The sequence below is a fragment of the Berghia stephanieae genome, chromosome 1, assembly GCF_034508935.2.
Source record: "Berghia stephanieae isolate SIO BIC M18660-M18661 chromosome 1, UCSD_Bste_1.3, whole genome shotgun sequence".
Classification (NCBI taxonomy): Eukaryota; Metazoa; Mollusca; class Gastropoda; order Nudibranchia; family Aeolidiidae; genus Berghia; species Berghia stephanieae.
The window spans coordinates 119,963,470-119,983,305 of NC_088360.1; the positions used below are offsets into that span (position 1 = coordinate 119,963,470).

At 32.9% G+C, this 19,836-nt stretch overlaps 1 protein-coding gene across 1 annotated transcript in view; it reads left to right on the top strand.

Moving 5' to 3' along the window:
* LOC144962924 (usherin-like) overlaps positions 1 to 19,836 on the top strand; it is a 100,622-nt gene that overhangs the window by 56,731 nt on the left and 24,055 nt on the right. Inside the window, exons 40-60 of the mRNA XM_078896329.1 lie at positions 785 to 947; positions 1,561 to 1,740; positions 2,168 to 2,318; positions 2,765 to 2,904; positions 3,323 to 3,459; positions 3,881 to 4,022; positions 4,488 to 4,663; positions 5,198 to 5,318; positions 5,668 to 5,889; positions 6,516 to 6,707; positions 7,538 to 7,783; positions 8,489 to 8,701; positions 9,065 to 9,267; positions 9,580 to 9,696; positions 10,061 to 10,152; positions 10,498 to 10,597; positions 12,322 to 12,467; positions 13,477 to 13,607; positions 13,981 to 14,168; positions 14,600 to 14,750; positions 19,163 to 19,372. Of these exons, the coding sequence (XP_078752455.1) occupies positions 785 to 947; positions 1,561 to 1,740; positions 2,168 to 2,318; positions 2,765 to 2,904; positions 3,323 to 3,459; positions 3,881 to 4,022; positions 4,488 to 4,663; positions 5,198 to 5,318; positions 5,668 to 5,889; positions 6,516 to 6,707; positions 7,538 to 7,783; positions 8,489 to 8,701; positions 9,065 to 9,267; positions 9,580 to 9,696; positions 10,061 to 10,152; positions 10,498 to 10,597; positions 12,322 to 12,467; positions 13,477 to 13,607; positions 13,981 to 14,168; positions 14,600 to 14,750; positions 19,163 to 19,372 (3,421 nt within the window). The remainder of the gene's footprint in view (positions 1 to 784; positions 948 to 1,560; positions 1,741 to 2,167; positions 2,319 to 2,764; positions 2,905 to 3,322; positions 3,460 to 3,880; positions 4,023 to 4,487; positions 4,664 to 5,197; positions 5,319 to 5,667; positions 5,890 to 6,515; positions 6,708 to 7,537; positions 7,784 to 8,488; positions 8,702 to 9,064; positions 9,268 to 9,579; positions 9,697 to 10,060; positions 10,153 to 10,497; positions 10,598 to 12,321; positions 12,468 to 13,476; positions 13,608 to 13,980; positions 14,169 to 14,599; positions 14,751 to 19,162; positions 19,373 to 19,836) is intronic.

Here is a 19,836-nt window from a genome sequence, read left to right on the forward strand (position 1 = left end):
TGCGCTAAACAAATATCATTTTTTTGTGTTGTGTTATTTTTTCACGAATTATAAATTAATGCCTTAAGTTAAAACTACTATAAACACTTTGTCACTTGAATTCATCATGTCTTAGATACAATAACCAAATAAGGTAATTTTATATTTCTCACTGAAGAATATGCAGTGTGCATTTGAAAATTGAAAAAAATAAACAAGAAAAAATAAACAGTGAATGCCTTTCCGAAAAGCATTACTATTCGTTAAATGGTCCCATAGTTGAAACTTGAAGGAGATATGTTAACCTATTGAAACTATACCAGTAAATTTACATCGGGGATAAGATAGCTTAATAGTCGAGCACTAGACTCACAAGCAAGAAGGCTGGTCGAGCAGAGGATTTTTTCCTGATCACTCAGTCTTTTCAGCAGTGATGGTGTAGCTGTTTCTGTTAGAACTGGTGGTAAGTACTTTTCTGATAGACTGGTGACCTATTCAAAGGGCATCAAACATTAGCCACTGTTCATTTAATGCTGCAGACACTGATAAAATCAGCTTCATGTGCTTTGTGACTAAAAGGAATTGCTTTAATATTAACTTAATTGAATTTCCATAAATATAAATCACAGACTGATCATGAAAGAACACGACTGTGAAACCAGTAAACCACAATTAGTGACTTGCACATAATATATTTGAAGCAATGGCATTGTTCTTTTGGTTAATGCCATCCTTAACACTGCACTGAGATAATCAGGTCTATATTAACATTTAGTATGATAAGAACTTTTTCCTCCTCTTTTAGGTTGAGGCAAGAACCCAAGAGGCTCAACCAGAAGGTCTTGTGGTGCTTCAAGCAGAAATTGTAGATGCTCGAACTGTCAATATTACATGGAATATGCCCGAAAAGCCCAATGGAAAAACTCTCTTTCAAGTGTTCTTTACCGGTCTCTTTTATGTAGATAAAGGTAAATCATAATCGCTTGTCGTTAACCAATCACAATAAAGTACTTATATTCATTGCAATAACGTGCTCCATAAGCAACATTTTTTATCCAAATAAAGTAAGATAACTCATAAAACCAGACTATAATCTTTTAAGAATTTCATTAAAAAACCCACATAGAGATTTTATAATAATGAATAATTGCTTTTGTCAAATTGCCTCCATATAGTTTTCCTAAGTCCTCTATAATTCTTTATCATATCGAATTCTTCAAAGTGTTTTCAAATCAAGGTTGAAATGCCTTCTGGAGACAGGTTGAAAACCGTAAGAGTGAAACAAAAATAGAGGTTTATTCGAAGATTTCGTGCTTATATTTGAAGGCCAGTAACTCAATCCTTAGAGCACTGGACTATCAGACTTAGTTGTTTAGAATTTTTTGCTCCCTATCCGCCCAATACTAATGTGTAGTCTGTCTAACATTAGATCTTTTAGAAAGATTTCTGTGATAAATTAGCATATTGAGGGGTCATCTAGGAATTTGTACAATCTATTTTACACTACTTAAACAGGATTTAAACTGCTTTTCGTTTGTGGGTCTAATGGCTATAAAAGATGCCTTTTTCTAATCTATTTAGATGCCTGGAATTACACCACTAAGGAAAGCACTGAGATAATGCTGGAAGAAACGGTAGCACACATTGTATATCAAATAGGACCTCTGGTACCAATGTCCTCATACACTATTCAAGTGAAGAGCTCTAATAAGGTCGGACACATACTCAGTAATGAAGTGACGGTCAATATGCCTGCTGGAAGTATGTATTACTTTATATCATGCTTATTGCGTTTTTTAAAGTTCGTTTTTAAGAAATTTGTATGCTAGATGTCTTTTTGGGGGGTATTTTTTGAAGCAAATTTGACAAGTGAATTTCTCCTTTTGATTTAGTCATTTGAATTTATTTTACATACCTAAGTAAGAAAGATGGTTTACCCAATCAATTTCTGACTCTGGCCATTTCAAAACATACTGAAATCAAAACCACTCCAATATTGCTCTGAAAATTTAAGAATAACATTGAAAAGGGATAGTTTCAATTATACACGAGTTTAAGCCAAGAAAACCCTTACGACTTTCTGTCATCAAACATTTGAATAAAAATCATGTGTATGTCATTTTTATTAATTTTTGCATGTATGACCAAACGATCTTGAAAACTGTTTTAATATTGTTTTCTCCACCAGCCCCTGATGGAATGGCTCCACCAGAATTAGTGTCTCAGACCTCAACCTCTGTCAAAGTGACGTGGAAAGAAGTAGGCAGGGTCAACGCTGATGAAGTGCCGTCTTATCTGTTACAATTTCAGGAAGAGGCAGACGGAGCTTTGGTAGAGGAGTATGTGTACATTTATATTTGAACTGAAAGATCATAAATTACTCGTACTTAAATTATGCTGCATGTATATTACTTTTATGTGTGTATTTGTTTTTATCAGATGTGATATATTAGTTATTAAAATTTGACTGTGACTTTTAAAAAGTAAATACTAATTATTAGAATTTGACTGTTACTTTTAAAAAGTAAATACTTTGCATGAAGTTTGGCCATGTTTGTGTCATCCATTGATGCTGCCATGTCTCTTGATGGGTTTTAAAGATAATCTTGGATCATCTTTCAATCAAACATTTATAGTGACCTTGTATTGTCAATATTTACAGTCAAACTATGACATCATACAAATTTCTTAAAATTTTACTTTACTCAAGTCGAAAAAATTGAATGATGAATTAAATTTCACGAATAATTGATAATTTAAATATTTAAAATGATTCAATTCACAGTGTGTTTGGCCCCACCATAACGCAGAGCTTTGTCATGAGTAATCTGGTTCCATTCACTAAATACAATTTTCGTGTTTTGGCCACGAATAGTTATGGCTCGACAAGATCTCCATGGACCTCAATCGTCACCAAGCAAGACAGTAAGAACAAAAGAGCATTTCATAACATCAGATTAAAATACTAGTTGTCTGAAAGGAATTTGACACTCTTGATTATTAAAATGATTTTATAGCATACACTCATTATATCTTGACTTTTTTATAATTGTATAAGTTTTGAAGTCATTTTAGAGATAATAGTATCAAATTATTCCAAAAGTGTGAATATTTTAGAATCCATCAATGAAAAACCACGAAAAAAGGCAGCGTAATGTTAAATAATGTCTATCTATAAATAGCATATTATGAAGCAACAAAAGACTGTGAAAGTATTCGTACAATACATTTATTATTTACATTCAGTATTTCATACGTACAAAACAATTGCTGTTTATAACAAGAATCCTTTAAAATTCTATTCGGACAGCCAGTGCTATTTCTTTTCACTCGTATCCCTCAGAGCCAGATTTCATGAGTGTGCCAAAAGTCGTTGCAATTCGAGCCAGATACATGGACGTCACGTGGGAGTATCCCCTTGTCCCGAATGGTATTATCACACATTACAACATTTATCTCAATGGAAAGATAAACAGCAAGGTAAGATTGATTTAACTGATAGCATAAGATTGAATGAATACTAGGGATTAGCTCCCTCTCACAACCACGTAACACCATCTTTTTTATTTATTTTTCTTCATTATAGTATTAAGTTGTGTATACATCTCTTTTATTTGAAATTGAATATAGATTTTTTCCGACATCTGTTGAAGACCTAGGTATTCTCTAATCCGTCTAATAATCATCAAATTAAAAACAAAAACAAAGTAAAAGCAAAATACTAACAGTAATTTCTGTACTTAGACACAACATCTTTTCTGTACTGATAATATTAAATTTTGGTGTTTCATTCTGTTAGGGAGTTCTTTAAAAAATGATACATTGGATCAATGTATTTTACATTATACCATCGTGGTTAGTTTAATTCCACACATATACTTCTTTTTGGTTACTTCATTAGGCAGAAGGAAATGCAACAAGTGAAAGGATAGACAACCTTCAACCATATACTTACTACACCTTAGAAATAGAAGCCTGCACCCTCGGGGGATGTACTCGAAGTGCTCTGCCACCACAAACCATGTATAGAACGCTTCAAGATCGTAAGAGTTCTTCTTTCTATCACTTCTCACTTCTTAATCTTTAATCGTATTCACTATATTTCTGTTTCTAATTCCATTTGTAACTACATTTCCAGTTATAAGTGTATAGATCAGTTAATGATAATAGTAACACCAGCTTTGTATTTGCGCTATTTAAATTTCAAAACAAAAATTGTATAAATAAATAATGTAACTGTATAATTTGGAGATAAAGAGAAGAGGCAATGGTTATAGATTGAAGAGGAGAGAGAGAGAGAGAGAGAGAGAGAGAGAGAGAGAGAGAGAGAGAGAGAGAGAGAGAGAGAGAGAGAGGGAGGGAGGGGGTAGGATATAAAGGTTAGGTTAGGATTTAAAGACGATTCCATTTTTACATCAAATCCTTATTTAATTCCCTACTATTTCAAGAAAATGTGCTCATATCGTTGATAATATTCCAGCAACATTCTACCCAATTATCTTCCTCAGTTCCAGGGGACGTTCCAGCACCACAATTAACTGCCCTGAGCCCCTCCGCCGTTGAGGTCTTATGGGCAAAGCCTGGTAAATCCAATGGTTTAATTATTGAATATGTCATTCAAAGGAAAGAAGGAGAGAATGGGACCGTGGTTGATGTGACAACTGTATCTGCTGCCAGTGATTTGGTAAGCTATGGTTCAAGTTTTAAGTTACTACTTTGGAATTGGTGTAACACTTAACTTTTAACTTGTAAGTAAAGAAAAATTGATTCAATTTAGGGTTACATCTGGATCTTTAAATAATATCTTAGATTAAATCCTGTAGCAGGTATTCTGCAATAAATTCTCGTCCGTATTTACATTGTAGAAGTTGAGAATTATCTATACATCGTGCTAGAGGGAAGGGATTCAATTTTTTTCTTCATAGACATGATGTAATACATTACTAGCTTTTATTTGATTTCTGGTCTGTATTTCTCTACAAACCAAAAGGGATTAGAGTTTTCGACTTCAGAGAAAAGGTTAAGAATGAAAAATTGTCGTTATAAGGGCGATGCATGTCATCAAATATTCTCTGCTTATCAACTGATTTTTAAAAAGTTACTTTTTATATTGGACTCTCATATGAAGCTTTCTACTATTACCATTATTTGTCACGTTGAAAATACACAAATTTGGACCTGGAATCGATGAGCAAACCATTATTATTTCCATCCTCAGTCATTCATCGACGCCTCGAGTGACTTGTCCCCATTTTCATTATACAGTTACAGAGTGAACCCAGAAAATGGTGCAGGAATCAAGGAAGGCCCTTGGGCCTCTATCAGAACCGGAGCCTCACGTAATGCATACCATAAAACCCATTTCGAATATGCATGCTTTTTATCAATTTGCTGTTTTGTAATATGTCAAATCTTTTTATCTTCTTTCGAAACTATAACGTCTATATTTTCATAATAAAAATTTTATTGAATAATTCAACTCAGAAATTAATTCTACGTTTTCAAGTGTTTTGATTTTGAAATCAAAAGAAATACTTTAAATCATTAACACATTCATACATACACACACACACGTACACACACACACACACACACACACACATACACACACACACACACTCACGCAGAGCATTAAACATGAAGTAACAATATTATGCAATTTATTATAGACGTATTGCATATCATCAGGTCCAGCTGGAGTTAAAGCACCCATTGTGAAAAGTGTTGACCCGACATCGGCACAAGTAGAGTGGGAAGAGCCAGTACAACTCAATGGAGAATTGGAGTATTATGAAATAAGGTTCCCTGATCCTATCATTGAAGAGAGGAACATATCCGTTAACAATATTGTAGTTGGTGGTTTAACTCCGTACACACAGTATTCTGTAAGCATTACGGCTTGTTTGAAAAGTAAGTTGGATTACCTCAAATATAAGTCTATTTATTGAGTTCTGTTATACTATATTAGAAAAAATGGGTGGAGAAGATGACAATGTCTCATTTGGTCATATAAATGTCATCACTTTATTTATGGCAGTAAATTATCCTTTCATATTTTGGAGGATAAGCTATTTTAGCTAGCAACTGGTTGTTATTCCCTCAGAAATTGAAAATGAGGATCCTCTGAAATGGGCTCTTAAGATCTACTTCTGATCCTTAGTTGATCTACTCCCTTTTGACTTTCTTTTCGGGTAATTGTAAGTACAGATAAACTCAAAATCATGTTTTTTTATACCATCCTTTAATTTTTCTTTTTACTGGGTCCAATATAACAAACACACAAGTCGTATAACTCCTTGAATCAGAACCTATATTGCAAAGAATTGGAAATCTTTATTATATTGAAAATAATCGTTGTTCTTTTAAAAACAAGATTGTAACTTGTATTTTATCGCAATTAAACAAAAAATATAGAAAAGATATTATTTAATATAATCCCAAGGTATGAAAAAGCAAATAATAATATTTAGCACTTGTTTTATGCATCACTACTCATATTAGATATATTACTTGATTGATCTTTCTTTTTTGTTTAGGTGGAGGATGCACACAGAGTTCTGGAACAGACTTTACCACTCAGCCCAGTTTTCCTGCAGGCCAAAAGCCACCAACTCCTACTGCTGTGTCTCAATCAATCATATCAATTTCTTGGGAGCCTCCATCTCTTCCCAATGGCTTTGATATTAAGTATGAACTTTCCAGGAAGAAAATCAAGCAACCTCTTGAAAGTAATTTTTTTAAAAATGAATGTGGATATCCAAACTTTACATTTATTTGGACGTGTTTTAATGGGAAGCTTTTAATATGTTTTGAAATGAAACGTATATGTAACTTAGGCCTGTGCAAATGCTGTGGCAAAGTTGAAACATTAAAAAAAATTTGCAGGCTTCTGAATGTGAATCAATCACTGGCATATTCCACCTATTTCTCACACCATTATTCTTTGAGCAAGAGAAAGAAACCCAATTTTTCACTACTTGCAGTGTTTTGTAACAAATATTAGCAATGTCTAGCATCATCAATGATTTGCTGGGTGACAATAATAGCAAAACTCTGTCCCTGACATCGTGTCCTTGGGTAAAGCATTTACCAGTCTTTACCTTATTCAATGTTGGTGAGAATGAGTACCAGGCTATAAGTAGTGATGGATTTTGTAGGATGCTAGTCCAAACGAAGGCCAAACAGGCAACTTGCACTTCATGATATTGAACTTTAGTACCATTTAGCCCGCTGGAATATTAGATAAAGCATGAAACTCAGTGAGCATTGTCAAACTGTGCAGTTTTGTAAAAAAAATAACAATTATATACCATATCCTTCGTCAAAATACACAGTCCCAGCTGTTATATTCATTTTTGTTTATTACTTTTTACAGTCCACAACTTCTAGCAGCTTTGTATCACTTAGTTCCACATAAAAACATTTGACAGGTTCAAACCATCTTTTGAAGAGTGACACGCTCTCTACAAATAACTAATAAAACCATACATTGCATGCTCAATTTCCTTATTATTGTTTGCTTTTGACATGTCTAAATGCCTCCCCATCTTTATTTCAGATGAAGTAAACGACATTGGCGAATGGCAGAGCCTTTACATTGGCACTGACACATTTTTTGAGGACAGAAATCTTCCCATGTTCACCACATATGTATATCGTGTGACTGTCTTCAACAATATTGGTCATATGATTAGTGATGTGTCAGAGGAAACCACAACATTTGGCGGTTTGCCTAGGCTACCTGCTGTACTAGTAGCTGAGGCCATTGATCACCAGGCTATTCGAAGCAATTGGACTTTGCCCAGTAAACAAAATAATATATGTCTCTCTTTGATTTAGTTGATCTAATTGCAGCCTTCCCCCTCACCCTTAACTCACTCTCTCTCTCTCTCTCTCTCTCTCTCTCTCTCTCTCTCTCTCTCTCTCTCTCTCTCTCTCTCTCTCTCTCTCTCTCTCTCTCTCTCTCTCTCTCTCTCAATTAGTAAAAGATACATCATTCGCTTAATTTTTGTTTACTTTACGACTTTGCATATTTGTTCCGTACAATGGTAGGCCTATGTCAGAAAGTAAATTTAGGCAGAGTGATATTATTGTTATTATTATTATTATTATTATTATTATTATTATTATTATTATTATTATTATTATTATTATTATTATTATTATTATTATTATTATTAACATTATTATTATTATTATTAACATTAATATTATTATTATTATTATTATTATTATTATTATTATTATTATTATTATTATTATTATTATTATTATTATTATTATTATTATTATTACTATATGAATGTATCCGGTTTCCATGACTCTCTCTCTCTCTCTCTCTCCTCTCTCTCTCTAATATATATAATATATATATATATATATATATATATATATATATATATATATATATATATGGCACTGTTGCAACTAAAAATATCACTCTCTCGTGGAAAAAAAGTCCTCTGATAATAAATCAATTTCACAAGGCTACAAATTTTGTTTACTACAGCCCCTGTTGAGCTACAAGGAGAGGTTGAAATTCTACATCTCGAGCTCAGTAGTGAATTGCAAAATATGACGTCAGAACCAAGTGCTACAGATACAAGTTACACTGTCGATTCTCTACTGCCAAATACAGAGTATTCAGTCACACTCAAAGTTACAATTTTTGGAGGAGCTTCTATCACTAGTGATGCAGTTTTCGTCACCACTAAAGACGGGGGTGAGTTTGTCTTTGTTTTATCTCTCTTTTCCTGTTTTGAACACCCAGCAATGTCTGGGATGCCAGGTCTGGGAGATCTGAAAAAAATAGAAACTTTCAATAGACCAGTTTACTATCATTTTTGTCCTTTTAATTTTTCGGAAACCATGATAAATTTAAGTTGTATGGGTCTTTTGGGTATAAATGACTAATATTCTCACTTTGAAGTTCATAACCTTTGACTGCTTAAAAAAAAACCTATTAGACAAGCTTTTAATAGTAAAGGGAGAATGATGGTGGTGGGGGGGGGGGGGTAGGTTGAAGAGGGTTAGAATTTGACACTCTACGTTTTCCCGTCAGCAGTATTATGACTTTTGTTTTCAGCCCCAGAGGATTTAGATCCCCCTGTCTTGCAAGCTCTTAGTACTACAGCTCTCATGGTGTCATGGACTGCACCAGGAAGACCTAATGGAAAAATTATCAGCTACAGCATAATTGTCAATAATAGAAAAATTGAAACGGGCCTGGTAGAGCCTGGCTCAATGGCTATTGATGATTTGGAGCCCTATACTGTCTACAATGTAAAGGTGAGATTTGAGAATTCGAATGTTTTTGTGCAGAATTGTTGGTAATGCTGCTGATGATAATAAGGGTGATGATGATGAAATGATTACTGTTATTATTATTGTTATTATTATAATAATAATAATAATAATAATAATAATAATAATAATAATAATAATAATAATAATAATAATATCAATAATAGTAATAAAAATAATAATAATAATAATAATAATAATAATAATAATAATAATAATAATAATAATAATAATAATAATAATAATAATAATAATAATAATAATAATAATAATAATTAAAAACCCTTTTCATTACAGATGGAAGCGTGCACTGTATATGCATGTGTACAAAGTGAAAATGCTTTCGGTACAACTGCTGAAGCATCTCCTCAGGGAATGGCTCCACCCAAGGTTGATCTGCAAAGTGTCACGAATGTAATTATCATGAGAAGTCTTCGATATTACATGAATATATAAGTTGCTTATCATAAAGAAATAATGAGTAATTAAAATAAATTTGCATTATTTTAAAATATTATTCTATTTATTGGTAACAAGGGGGGGGGGGGGTACGCAATCAGGAGATGAACGTTTTTCTTTGCACTCATAATTGTATGTTTATGGTAATGTTACATAAGTAGATCACTCATGTTACTTTTAATGCCTTCTCGAAATATCCACAAAACATATTATTTTATTTCTTTTCCATCTCCTTTATCAATTAAATTGGCTTAATTTCTTTATTGTCTGCTCCTTCTATTTTCATCCTTTTTTCATGCTTTATTTCTATTTGAAACAGGCTGTCATTACTTGGATACCACCATCTCGTGAAAATGGAATTATATTGAGATACGACTTGTGGAAGAAAACTCTGAAAAGCTGCTCAGAAATGTAAGGTTAAAGCATGCATTTTCAGCCTAAGAGAATATAAAAGGAAATATATAGAAGTTCTTGATTGGAGGTACAACGGAAAGAATTTAAATAATTTAAGCTAGCTTAATCGATCAAAAGTGAAATCACAATTATTTTGGTTTTGACATCTAATTTCAATATGCAAAATATGTTATTTCTAATGACTTCATTTTTGAAAAACAAAAAAAATAAAACTTTACTATACAAAAACAAAACAAACCAGAACCAAAAAAAATAAAGAATCAGAAACAAAATAAGGGAGGATAAATAAAATCATTCAAATCAAAATCCAGAAGTAATATGAAATGTATCTTCATAATTCAGACCCAAGCCTCCGCCTGACCCAGAGAAAGAGAAATGTACTTATATCGAGTGTGGTATTTTGGAAAGCATTTGTGGCTCAACATGCTACTCTGGACCAAAGGTAACTCACATCATCTATTATTTGACAGTTCAACTTACTCTTGCTCTATTTCCCAAGGGCCTCTGTGTTTTGCTAATTAAAATAAAATAGCATCTTCTGCAATTGTTCAATTCAGCTCTTATCCCTTTAGTACATTTCATATACGATATTTTATCCTTTTTGATCAAAATGATTCTATATTATTGCTTGCATAGAGAAAAGTCGAAACAAAAATATATGATCGTGTTTTTAAAAAAATAGAAAATGCAATATATAAATGCAGGAATGTATTTTAAAATCTATCTTTAAGTTATTTAAGATAAAAAATTATTATAATATTATAAAGATTCAAAATCCGTAATTTGTCGGTAAAACATAAACGAATAATGGAGATTAAATTCATTTCTCTTATCTTTTACAACTTACAAACAGACTTATCCGTGGTGTCTTGATTTCATAATGGTTCTCCTACCCTATTGATGCTTTTTATTATTTTGAACGGGTAACGACGTCTTCAAAGATTTTGGGAAGTAGATTCATTTCAAACTGTCAATCCATTCTTGATACATTTTTCCAAGTATTGAATAGATTCAATCACAACAAGGTAGTCCAAGATAAACAAACTTAAATTAATGATAGCAGGTTATAGATTGCAATGCTATTTAAAGAACGCAAACAGTAATCACAATCCAGCAACAAACACTTGCTAAACGTTAACATTTAATACTGAACACTGAAAACTAAATAACTGAATACTTGAATAGCTATCATTCCTTCTCATGTTTATATATATATATATATATATATATATATATATATATATATATATATATATATATATATATATATATATATATATATATATATATATAGTAAATAAACCATAAAAAACGTTCTACAATACAACAGAGGGTGTTGTTTTTATTACTACGCGATAACGAATTGAAATAGATTAAAAACTGGAAATGATGATAGAAATATCTAGTTTTTAGTGGGGTTTTTTGCTTAATTTTTCATCACTAATCAAGTTTTTTTTTGGTGGAAATTTCAGGAGGATGTTATAAGCCTTAAGCCGTTAGAATACGATCGCGCTTTTTGTAAAAAGGGAGAAATTTGACTTAAGCTATTTTTTATGCAAAACAGTGGAAGAAAAATAACATTGCATCTGATTCAGTTTTATACTAAATTTATTCAACACACAAGACACGGCTTCATACCAATAAAGACAGAGGTTATAACACCCGAATAAGAGATTGCAACCATCTCAAATCAAGGTAAAGTGTGGCGACAATTACCCCTCAAATGCTACAAAACAGGTGAAGTGGTTAGATACGTTGAGAAAGAATGGAGAGGTTTAGCTTTAAACGGTATGAAGCCCTGTCTTGTGCGTCAAATAAATTTTGTGGAAAACTGAATCAGACGCATTTTTCTTTTTTCTTCCAATGTCTTGTGTCAAAAAATTGCTTGAGTCAAATTTCTCCCTTTTTGAAAAAAAAAAGCACGACTGTATTGTAATGGCTCATAGCATCTTTCTGAAATGTTTACACAAAAAAACTTGAATATTGATGAAAACTAAACAAAAAACTAAATGTTTTTATCATTTCTAGTTTTTATACTATTTCAATTATTTATCGGGTAATAATAAATAAGTATATATTTCTGCACAGCCAAATTTTATTGTGTTTATGAATTTTAATGTTGTTCTTCTACCTTAAATCATTTTTTATTTTAATTGGATTCCACAGGTCTGCTGTGATGGTGTTATTCATGATGCCAAACCTTCCTATGCTTGTTGTGGCAAGTATTACATATTTAAAGAATCTCCTTCCATGGACTGTTGCGCTGGAAACTTCTATCGAAAGTTGGACAACCACGTGTGCTGTGGAAACAAGTACATACACTTTGTTTTTTGTTGATTTTTTTTTTTATTTTTTTTTTTTTTGCTTTTATTTATTCTTCTCCCCTTTTTTCCAGCTATTTTTAGGGTACCTAGCAATCGAATTTTGACATATATGGATGCAACAGTTGATATGTCATTTTTTAATACACTTTCTTTACTTGTAAATTTTAATCTCATCATGTATGCTATTCAGACGATTAGTGCTTCAATAGAATATTTAAAGTGACATTCACTCTGATTAACCAACTTTCTCTTCCGAACCTCTCCAGAATATTGATAAAGATCCATAAGAGCGCTTTTTAAATGTAAAAAATGATATGACATGTAAAAAAATGTTTCTCTTAATATAATATACTGAACGGATCAAAAAATGCACCACTCGTTATCTCTCTTTTACTTGACAAGGGAAGGGTTACTAAATGGTTTTGAACCCTATTTAATACTTATCTGATATGTAATGACCTGAAAATGATGTATATAACAAACTTAGTTTACATCTACACATTCAAGAGTAAATCAAAATCATAATATTTTTTTTATTCATCACGTGGCCGCGTACCTTATGGACTTAAACACAGCTTTGAATAAAATCTCACAACATTCGCTCATGAATGAATCAAAACAATCTCATAAACTTGACGTAAACCAAAAATATGACATTGTTTTAATTTTAAGTGGTTGGTTTTAAAATTCGCTCAGTATATCTTGAATGCATATCCTTTATAGAATTTTTAAATTTCTGTCTGTGTTTGATGTTTGTTTTAAATTCTAAATCAATGTTGTAAAACTTGATATATATTTTCAATCTCCTATTTTTCTTTGCTTTCTCGAAGGTTTTTTTTTTGTTGTTGTTGTTGTTTGGGGGGGGGGGGGGGTGTACGGAGGTTGGGTTGTTCTTGACCTTGCTTTTTTGTATTTCTATTAGCTGATGATGATGATGATGATGATGATGATGATGATGATGATGATGATAATGAAAAATATCTTTCTTTTATTTTAGATATGTGGAAGTTCCTCTCGGCCATGTGTGTTGCCTTGATAACACAGAGGACAGAGTGTCTATAAGTCAGGGAGATTCCTGTTGTGGATCAATTCCCTACCATGCTGGCGGTGCCCAAATATGTTGTAAAGGTTTGTATCTTTGATGAGGGATGGAAAGCTGATAAAAGTTTGATATACAGCATATACATTTTTAAAATTTCATTTATGTGAAGAATGATTTATTTCGACTTATTATCTTGGAGGTACTTTTTAATACTGCTTATATGCATTTTTATTATGTCGTTTTTGTTTGATTCTTTAATCTTACTGTACACTTATTGATAGAAATATTGATTCTAAGGAGGATAGTTTTTTTCATAGTTTAACATTACCTTAAACAATTTATATATCTTTTTTCTCTTTCAATTTTTAAAACTTCTCAGTAGTCTCACTAGCATTTCATTTCAAACTTTAGTGTTTTTCTTTTAATAAATAAATAATCAACCCATATTTTGTCTTCTAGGTCGTTTGATAAATGGTTTTGATAGGCAATGCTGTGGAGGAAAGGCAGAGGCTGATACAACTGTATGCTGTGGTGACAGTGTTGATGGCTCTGTTTACCTACCACGTCTGGGGTACACTTGCTGTGGAAAGGATTACGTTGAAGAGACTAAGACATTGTGCTGTACTACTGATACTGGTCATTCAAAGGTAAATTAGGTGGATGATATTTCATTTCTTATCTATCACTTTTAAGTTATCCTATTTTTACTCCTCAAATCATATATATATATATATATATATATATATATATATATATATATATATATATATATATATATATATATATATATATATATATATATATATATATATATATATATATATATATTATATTCCTATTCCCATGAACAATTTGCACCTCATAAAATAATTGTTTTATAGCATGTGATCAAGACTTTTGTATTTTTGTATTTTTTCTATCATTAATCCTGTGCTATATCGGATCTTGTTTTTCTTTCCTATGTTTGAGCCATCTCTTCATTGCTCTAAAAATCAACGAAAAAAAAAAAAAGAAAGAAAAAACCCCAAAAAAAAACAACGCCATTCATAAATCTATTACTTTTGATTTTTGATTAAAGGTCCATTTTTATAAGGATAAAAGGGAAAAAGACATTGCCTCACATTCCTGCTGTGGTCTGAATGCCATAACATCAAGTCTGAGCTGTTGTAATTTTGTCGGATATGATCAAGCCACACATCTCTGTGCAGACACATCAGATTCAATATCAGGTTAGTTGAATTATACTCATTTGTTCAGTGTTTGGATTAAACAAAACAACCTATGATACAACTCTTCGTTTCATGTTGTAAGTGTACATATAGTTGAAGCCAATAATTGGAATGCCGCTTTATTTGAACAGCCGCTTAATTAGAACATTCTGAATGTGACAGAATTTTTGCAATATAATTTCTACTGGTTGATCAGAATGCATTCCGGTTAAATAAAACGATTTTACCAATCGTTGTAAGACTTCTTTTTATTTCAATTAATCAAAAATATAATATCCCTTTTGAGATGAACAAAAACAGATTCATACCATGTCTTCAAATCAACAAATAGGTCCGTCAATTAAAAATGGCATCACGTCTTTACTATCCATTCCCATTTATATGGTAATGTATGATACTTTATTCATTTAAGGATCTTGGGGAACAACAAATGATAAACAAGGTTGTAAAGGAAAGTGAAAAAAGTGGGCTTAGCCTTAACAAAAGTAAAACTGAAACCAAGGTCGTCTCGAGGAAAGCAAAGATTCCAACATGTGACATCCAAATAAACGGAAAAACACTAAGCCAAGTAAAACATTCAAATATCTATAAACAGCAATTAAAGAAAATGGAAAAAGTACAGGTGAAGTTAAAAGCAGGACAGGAAATGCAAAAAGCAGCTTTCCTAAACATGAAAAGCATATTTACCAGAAAAAGCATTGCCCAACCTCTAAAGATGCTTCAATGTTACATAGAACCCATATTAACATACGCTTGCAAAACGTGGACCATGACCTCAGAGATAATTGAAAGGCTGGAAGCATTTGAAATGTGGTTTCTGAGAAGGATGCCCCGTATTCCGTGGACAAATAAAAAGAGAAACGAGGATGTCCTGAAAGAGACTGGGTAGCTATCTCATATCTGTTCAAAGAGGGCTTTACCATGTCAGAACTTCACAGAGCTATGAAAAAACTCAAGTTAAGGAAATCCCCTGGACCAGATAAGATACACAATGAAATGCTCCTGCATCTTAGCGTGAGAGGTAAACAGATGCTTCTCAAACTTATAAATCTAACATGGGAGACAGGAATAGTACCAAGGGGATGGAAAAATGCTATTATAATTCCAATCTTAAAGAAAGATAAACCACCCGACGAAACGAAAAGTTACCGACCAATATCTCTCACCTCATGTGTTGGAAAGATCGCTGAGAGAATGGTAAATAACCGATTATACTGGTGGCTGGAGACATGTGGCCTACTAAATAAATATCAGGCAGGCTTTAGGATAGGGCAAAGAACAGAAGATCAATTGTTTAGATTAAGTCAAAAAATAATTGATGGCTTTCAAGATGGAAAACATACAGTCGCGGTTTTTGTTGATCTCCAACAGGCCTATGACAAAGTATGGAGGAAAGGGTTGTTATCAAAAATGATGGACTACGGAATTGATGGAAATCTCTACTTCTGGATTAAACAATTTCTCAGTAACAGAACAATCCAAACAAAAATTAATAACGGACTGTCAAACAGAGAAGTATTAGAGGAAGGTCTCCACAAGGATCCTGCCTCAGCTGTACTCTCTTTCTTATTTTTATAAATGATCTACCAGAAGTATTACAGACAGAAAAGGCCCTATATGCTGACGATTTAGTTATGTGGTATACTACAAAGCATCTACCAATAGCCTCCAATAGAATAAATGAAGATTTAGAAAGCTTAAACACCTTCTGTGATAAATGGAAATTAAAAGTAAATTGCAATAAAACAGTCTACTCTATATTTACTAAGAGCCATCCTGTTTCCAAGAAAGAAATAACACTCTCCATCCAAGGCCATCGACTCGCGAAAGAAGAAAACCCCACATATTTGGGCATACAGTTAGACAGACAACTATCTCTGAACAAACACACTCAGAATGTAAAAATCAAAGCCACAAGGAGACTCCAGTTACTAAAACGACTAGCCAGTACTAATTGGGGAGCAGACAAAAACTCGCTTCGACAACTCTATTTAGGCTATGTGCGTTCCGTCATGGACTATAATTTAGCCCTCCAAAATGTAGGTAGTAAAAACACACACAAAACCTTGGACAGAGTACAAAACCAAGCCCTTCGCTTCATCTCCGGTGCCCTGAGATCGACACCCACAGCAGCATGTGAAATACATACTAATGTGGAACCACTTGGACTTCGCAGAGAATCAGCAGTGCTTGAAATGGTTGAAAGATACAAACGAAAAGAGGAAAACCATCCAAACAGAATTCTGGCAGAGAAATGGAAACCAAGAACAAGATTAAAACAAAAATCCCTGCTACACATTGCTAACAACTTGAATGAAAGACACAGACTCCCAGAAAACAGAGAAAAATCTTTTTTAATCAGTCAAAAACCTCCATACGCCGAACTAAAACTTCCAAAAATAAAGACTAACCTCGTAGAAGAAACAACAAGAAATAGAAACAAATCAGATATACAAACATTAGCAATGAAGACAATACAAGAATACCCAGACAACTGGATACATGTTTACACAGATGGATCTGCCCACAAAGGAACTAAAAATGCTGGGTATGGGTTTGTAGTAGAATACCCAGATAAAACCTGTGATAAAATCCACAATTCTTGCGGAAGCTCCTGCTCAAACTACGAGGCAGAGGCAGTTGCAATAGAAGCCTCACTGCGACACCTCTCTTCTGTTTTCCAGCTAAACCCTTCAAAACTTCAAAACACTGTCATCTTCACAGACTCCAAATCGGTTCTCCAAGCTCTCGATTTAGATAAAGTCTCCTCAACGTTCAATAGTTTAAGATCTCAACTAGATGAATTCCTTACAACACACAGAGTAGACTTATCTCTCCAGTGGATACCGGGACATTCAAATATACCAGGAAATGACAATGCAGACAGACTAGCCAGACTCGGATCAACACTTTTACAACCATCATTTCCAGTATCCTTAGACACAGCGAAACAAATAATCAAAACAAATAAGAGAGAAGAATGGATGAACAGTTGGGCAATGAGCACCACGGGTAGATGTATGTTTTCCCATATGACCACTCCTGTAAAGACTGATTGCCTAAATAAGCTCAGAAGACACCAGCAAAGCATCATCTTTCAACTAAGAACACAACACATACCGCTCAACAACCATTTAAGCAAAATTACAAAAGACACATCCCCCTCCTGCCCCCTATGTCAACACCCCAATGAAACAGTAACACACCACTTGCTTGAATGTCAACCTCTTGAAGATCTGAGATGCACATTCCTCCCACCAAATCCAAGCATCAGTAACACACTTTATAGTCACCTGGAACAACTACAAAAGACGTCTAACTTCTACGTCATGGCACAAGACCGAAGGGCTAGAGCTCAGGTGGTCGCTGGTTCGGATAAGTAAGTAAGTAAGTAAAGAGACTGGGTTTTTAAAAAAGTAGTTGACATAATACGTAAACAGGCAGGCAAAATTACTCGGTCATGTGAAGAACAGAGAGAGACTGGAAAAACTGAGTGTGACCGGAAAGATAACAGGAAAGACAGAGATCGATAATGATGGATTCCCTGATAGACTGGCTGAGAATTGAAAGAAACAGCAACACCATCAGAGCAACGGAAAAAAAGAGAGGAGCGGAGAGCCATGACTGCCAACACGACCATGCACGGCACAAGTTGATGATGATGGGCAAGACTGTGATGATTTAAATGATGCGGACACATTTATTAAAATTGTATGTTTCGTAATCTATGGTGAAACATGAAACAGGTGTCCTCAATTCATTCGTGGGTGATGACAGTTTATTCTAAATATGTGGTCATAAGTATGATCACTCATTATCATCATATCATCATGCACATCTCAAAAAAGGGAGGACATTTTTTTTAGACATACAACCGAGAGGATGCTTTTTATTACTATTAATATAATTAACACAATAGACATTATGTAGTCTTGATAAATTGTCCAATTATGAAAGCTATTCATAAAAATCGGTTAACTGGAACTCCATTTAATGGAATAATTTCTGAACAATGATACAGTTTCAATTAAACGACTTACACTATATTGTGTTAGTTCTACTGCTTAATATATACAATCATTATTCTTTCATGTATGTTGTGTCTAATGAAATCGCCAAATACATTCAAGGCGTCCAATTTGGGGAATAAGTTTTGCTCTAAATATGTTCAATATTATTATTATGATATAAGACGTTTTGCCTGTTTTATCAATTATATCACGATATCTAGATACTTTTTGGGTAAGTTGACCCTTATGTATTAAATGTTCATTATAATTGCTTGAAAAAACAACAGCTTTTGTAACCTTTTGTATTAATGACTTTTTTCTAACCTTTGAACTTTACATTTTCCTTTATATCTACTCCACATCATTCACATAATCAATTGGGATTTTAATTTACACCTACAGGTTGTGGTTCTGGCACTATTTGTCCATTGATCCAGACATCTGCATTCTGTGACAGATGTGACTTTGACAAAACTACACATATTTGTGAATCTGTCCCTGGTGGAATAGGGCAGGAAAAAAATAATACATTAGATCCAGACTCCGATGATGGTTTATACTGCACCACAAAAACCGACAGAATATTTTCTGGACTTGCTTTAACTTTTGAAGGTTAATGATATTTCACAAACTATTATTTTTAATTTAGGTTTTTATGTACAGGAGGCAAGTACTTATACATTTATTCTTCTAATTCAATTGTTAGTCAACTTTCCGGTCAAACTAGAATGTGAGGCCAATAAACTTCAAAATTTGATAAACTTCGAGTTTTTTTTACGGAAAATTATAAATAAAAAAAAATAAAAAAATTGAGCATTTATATAGCGCAATATCCACTTAACGTGCTCAATGCGCTTTACAAAATAGTACTTATAAATATTTTGTTAATATCTCAGACTCTGAGAGTATATATTCACTTACAAATTATGTTGGAAATAAAATCCTACATCATACGTGATTCATCCTTTAATATTTATATATATATATATATATATATATATATATATATATATATATATATATATATATAATCATATCACTTGTAGTATGTTTTAATTGTTTAAACTGTTTCATTT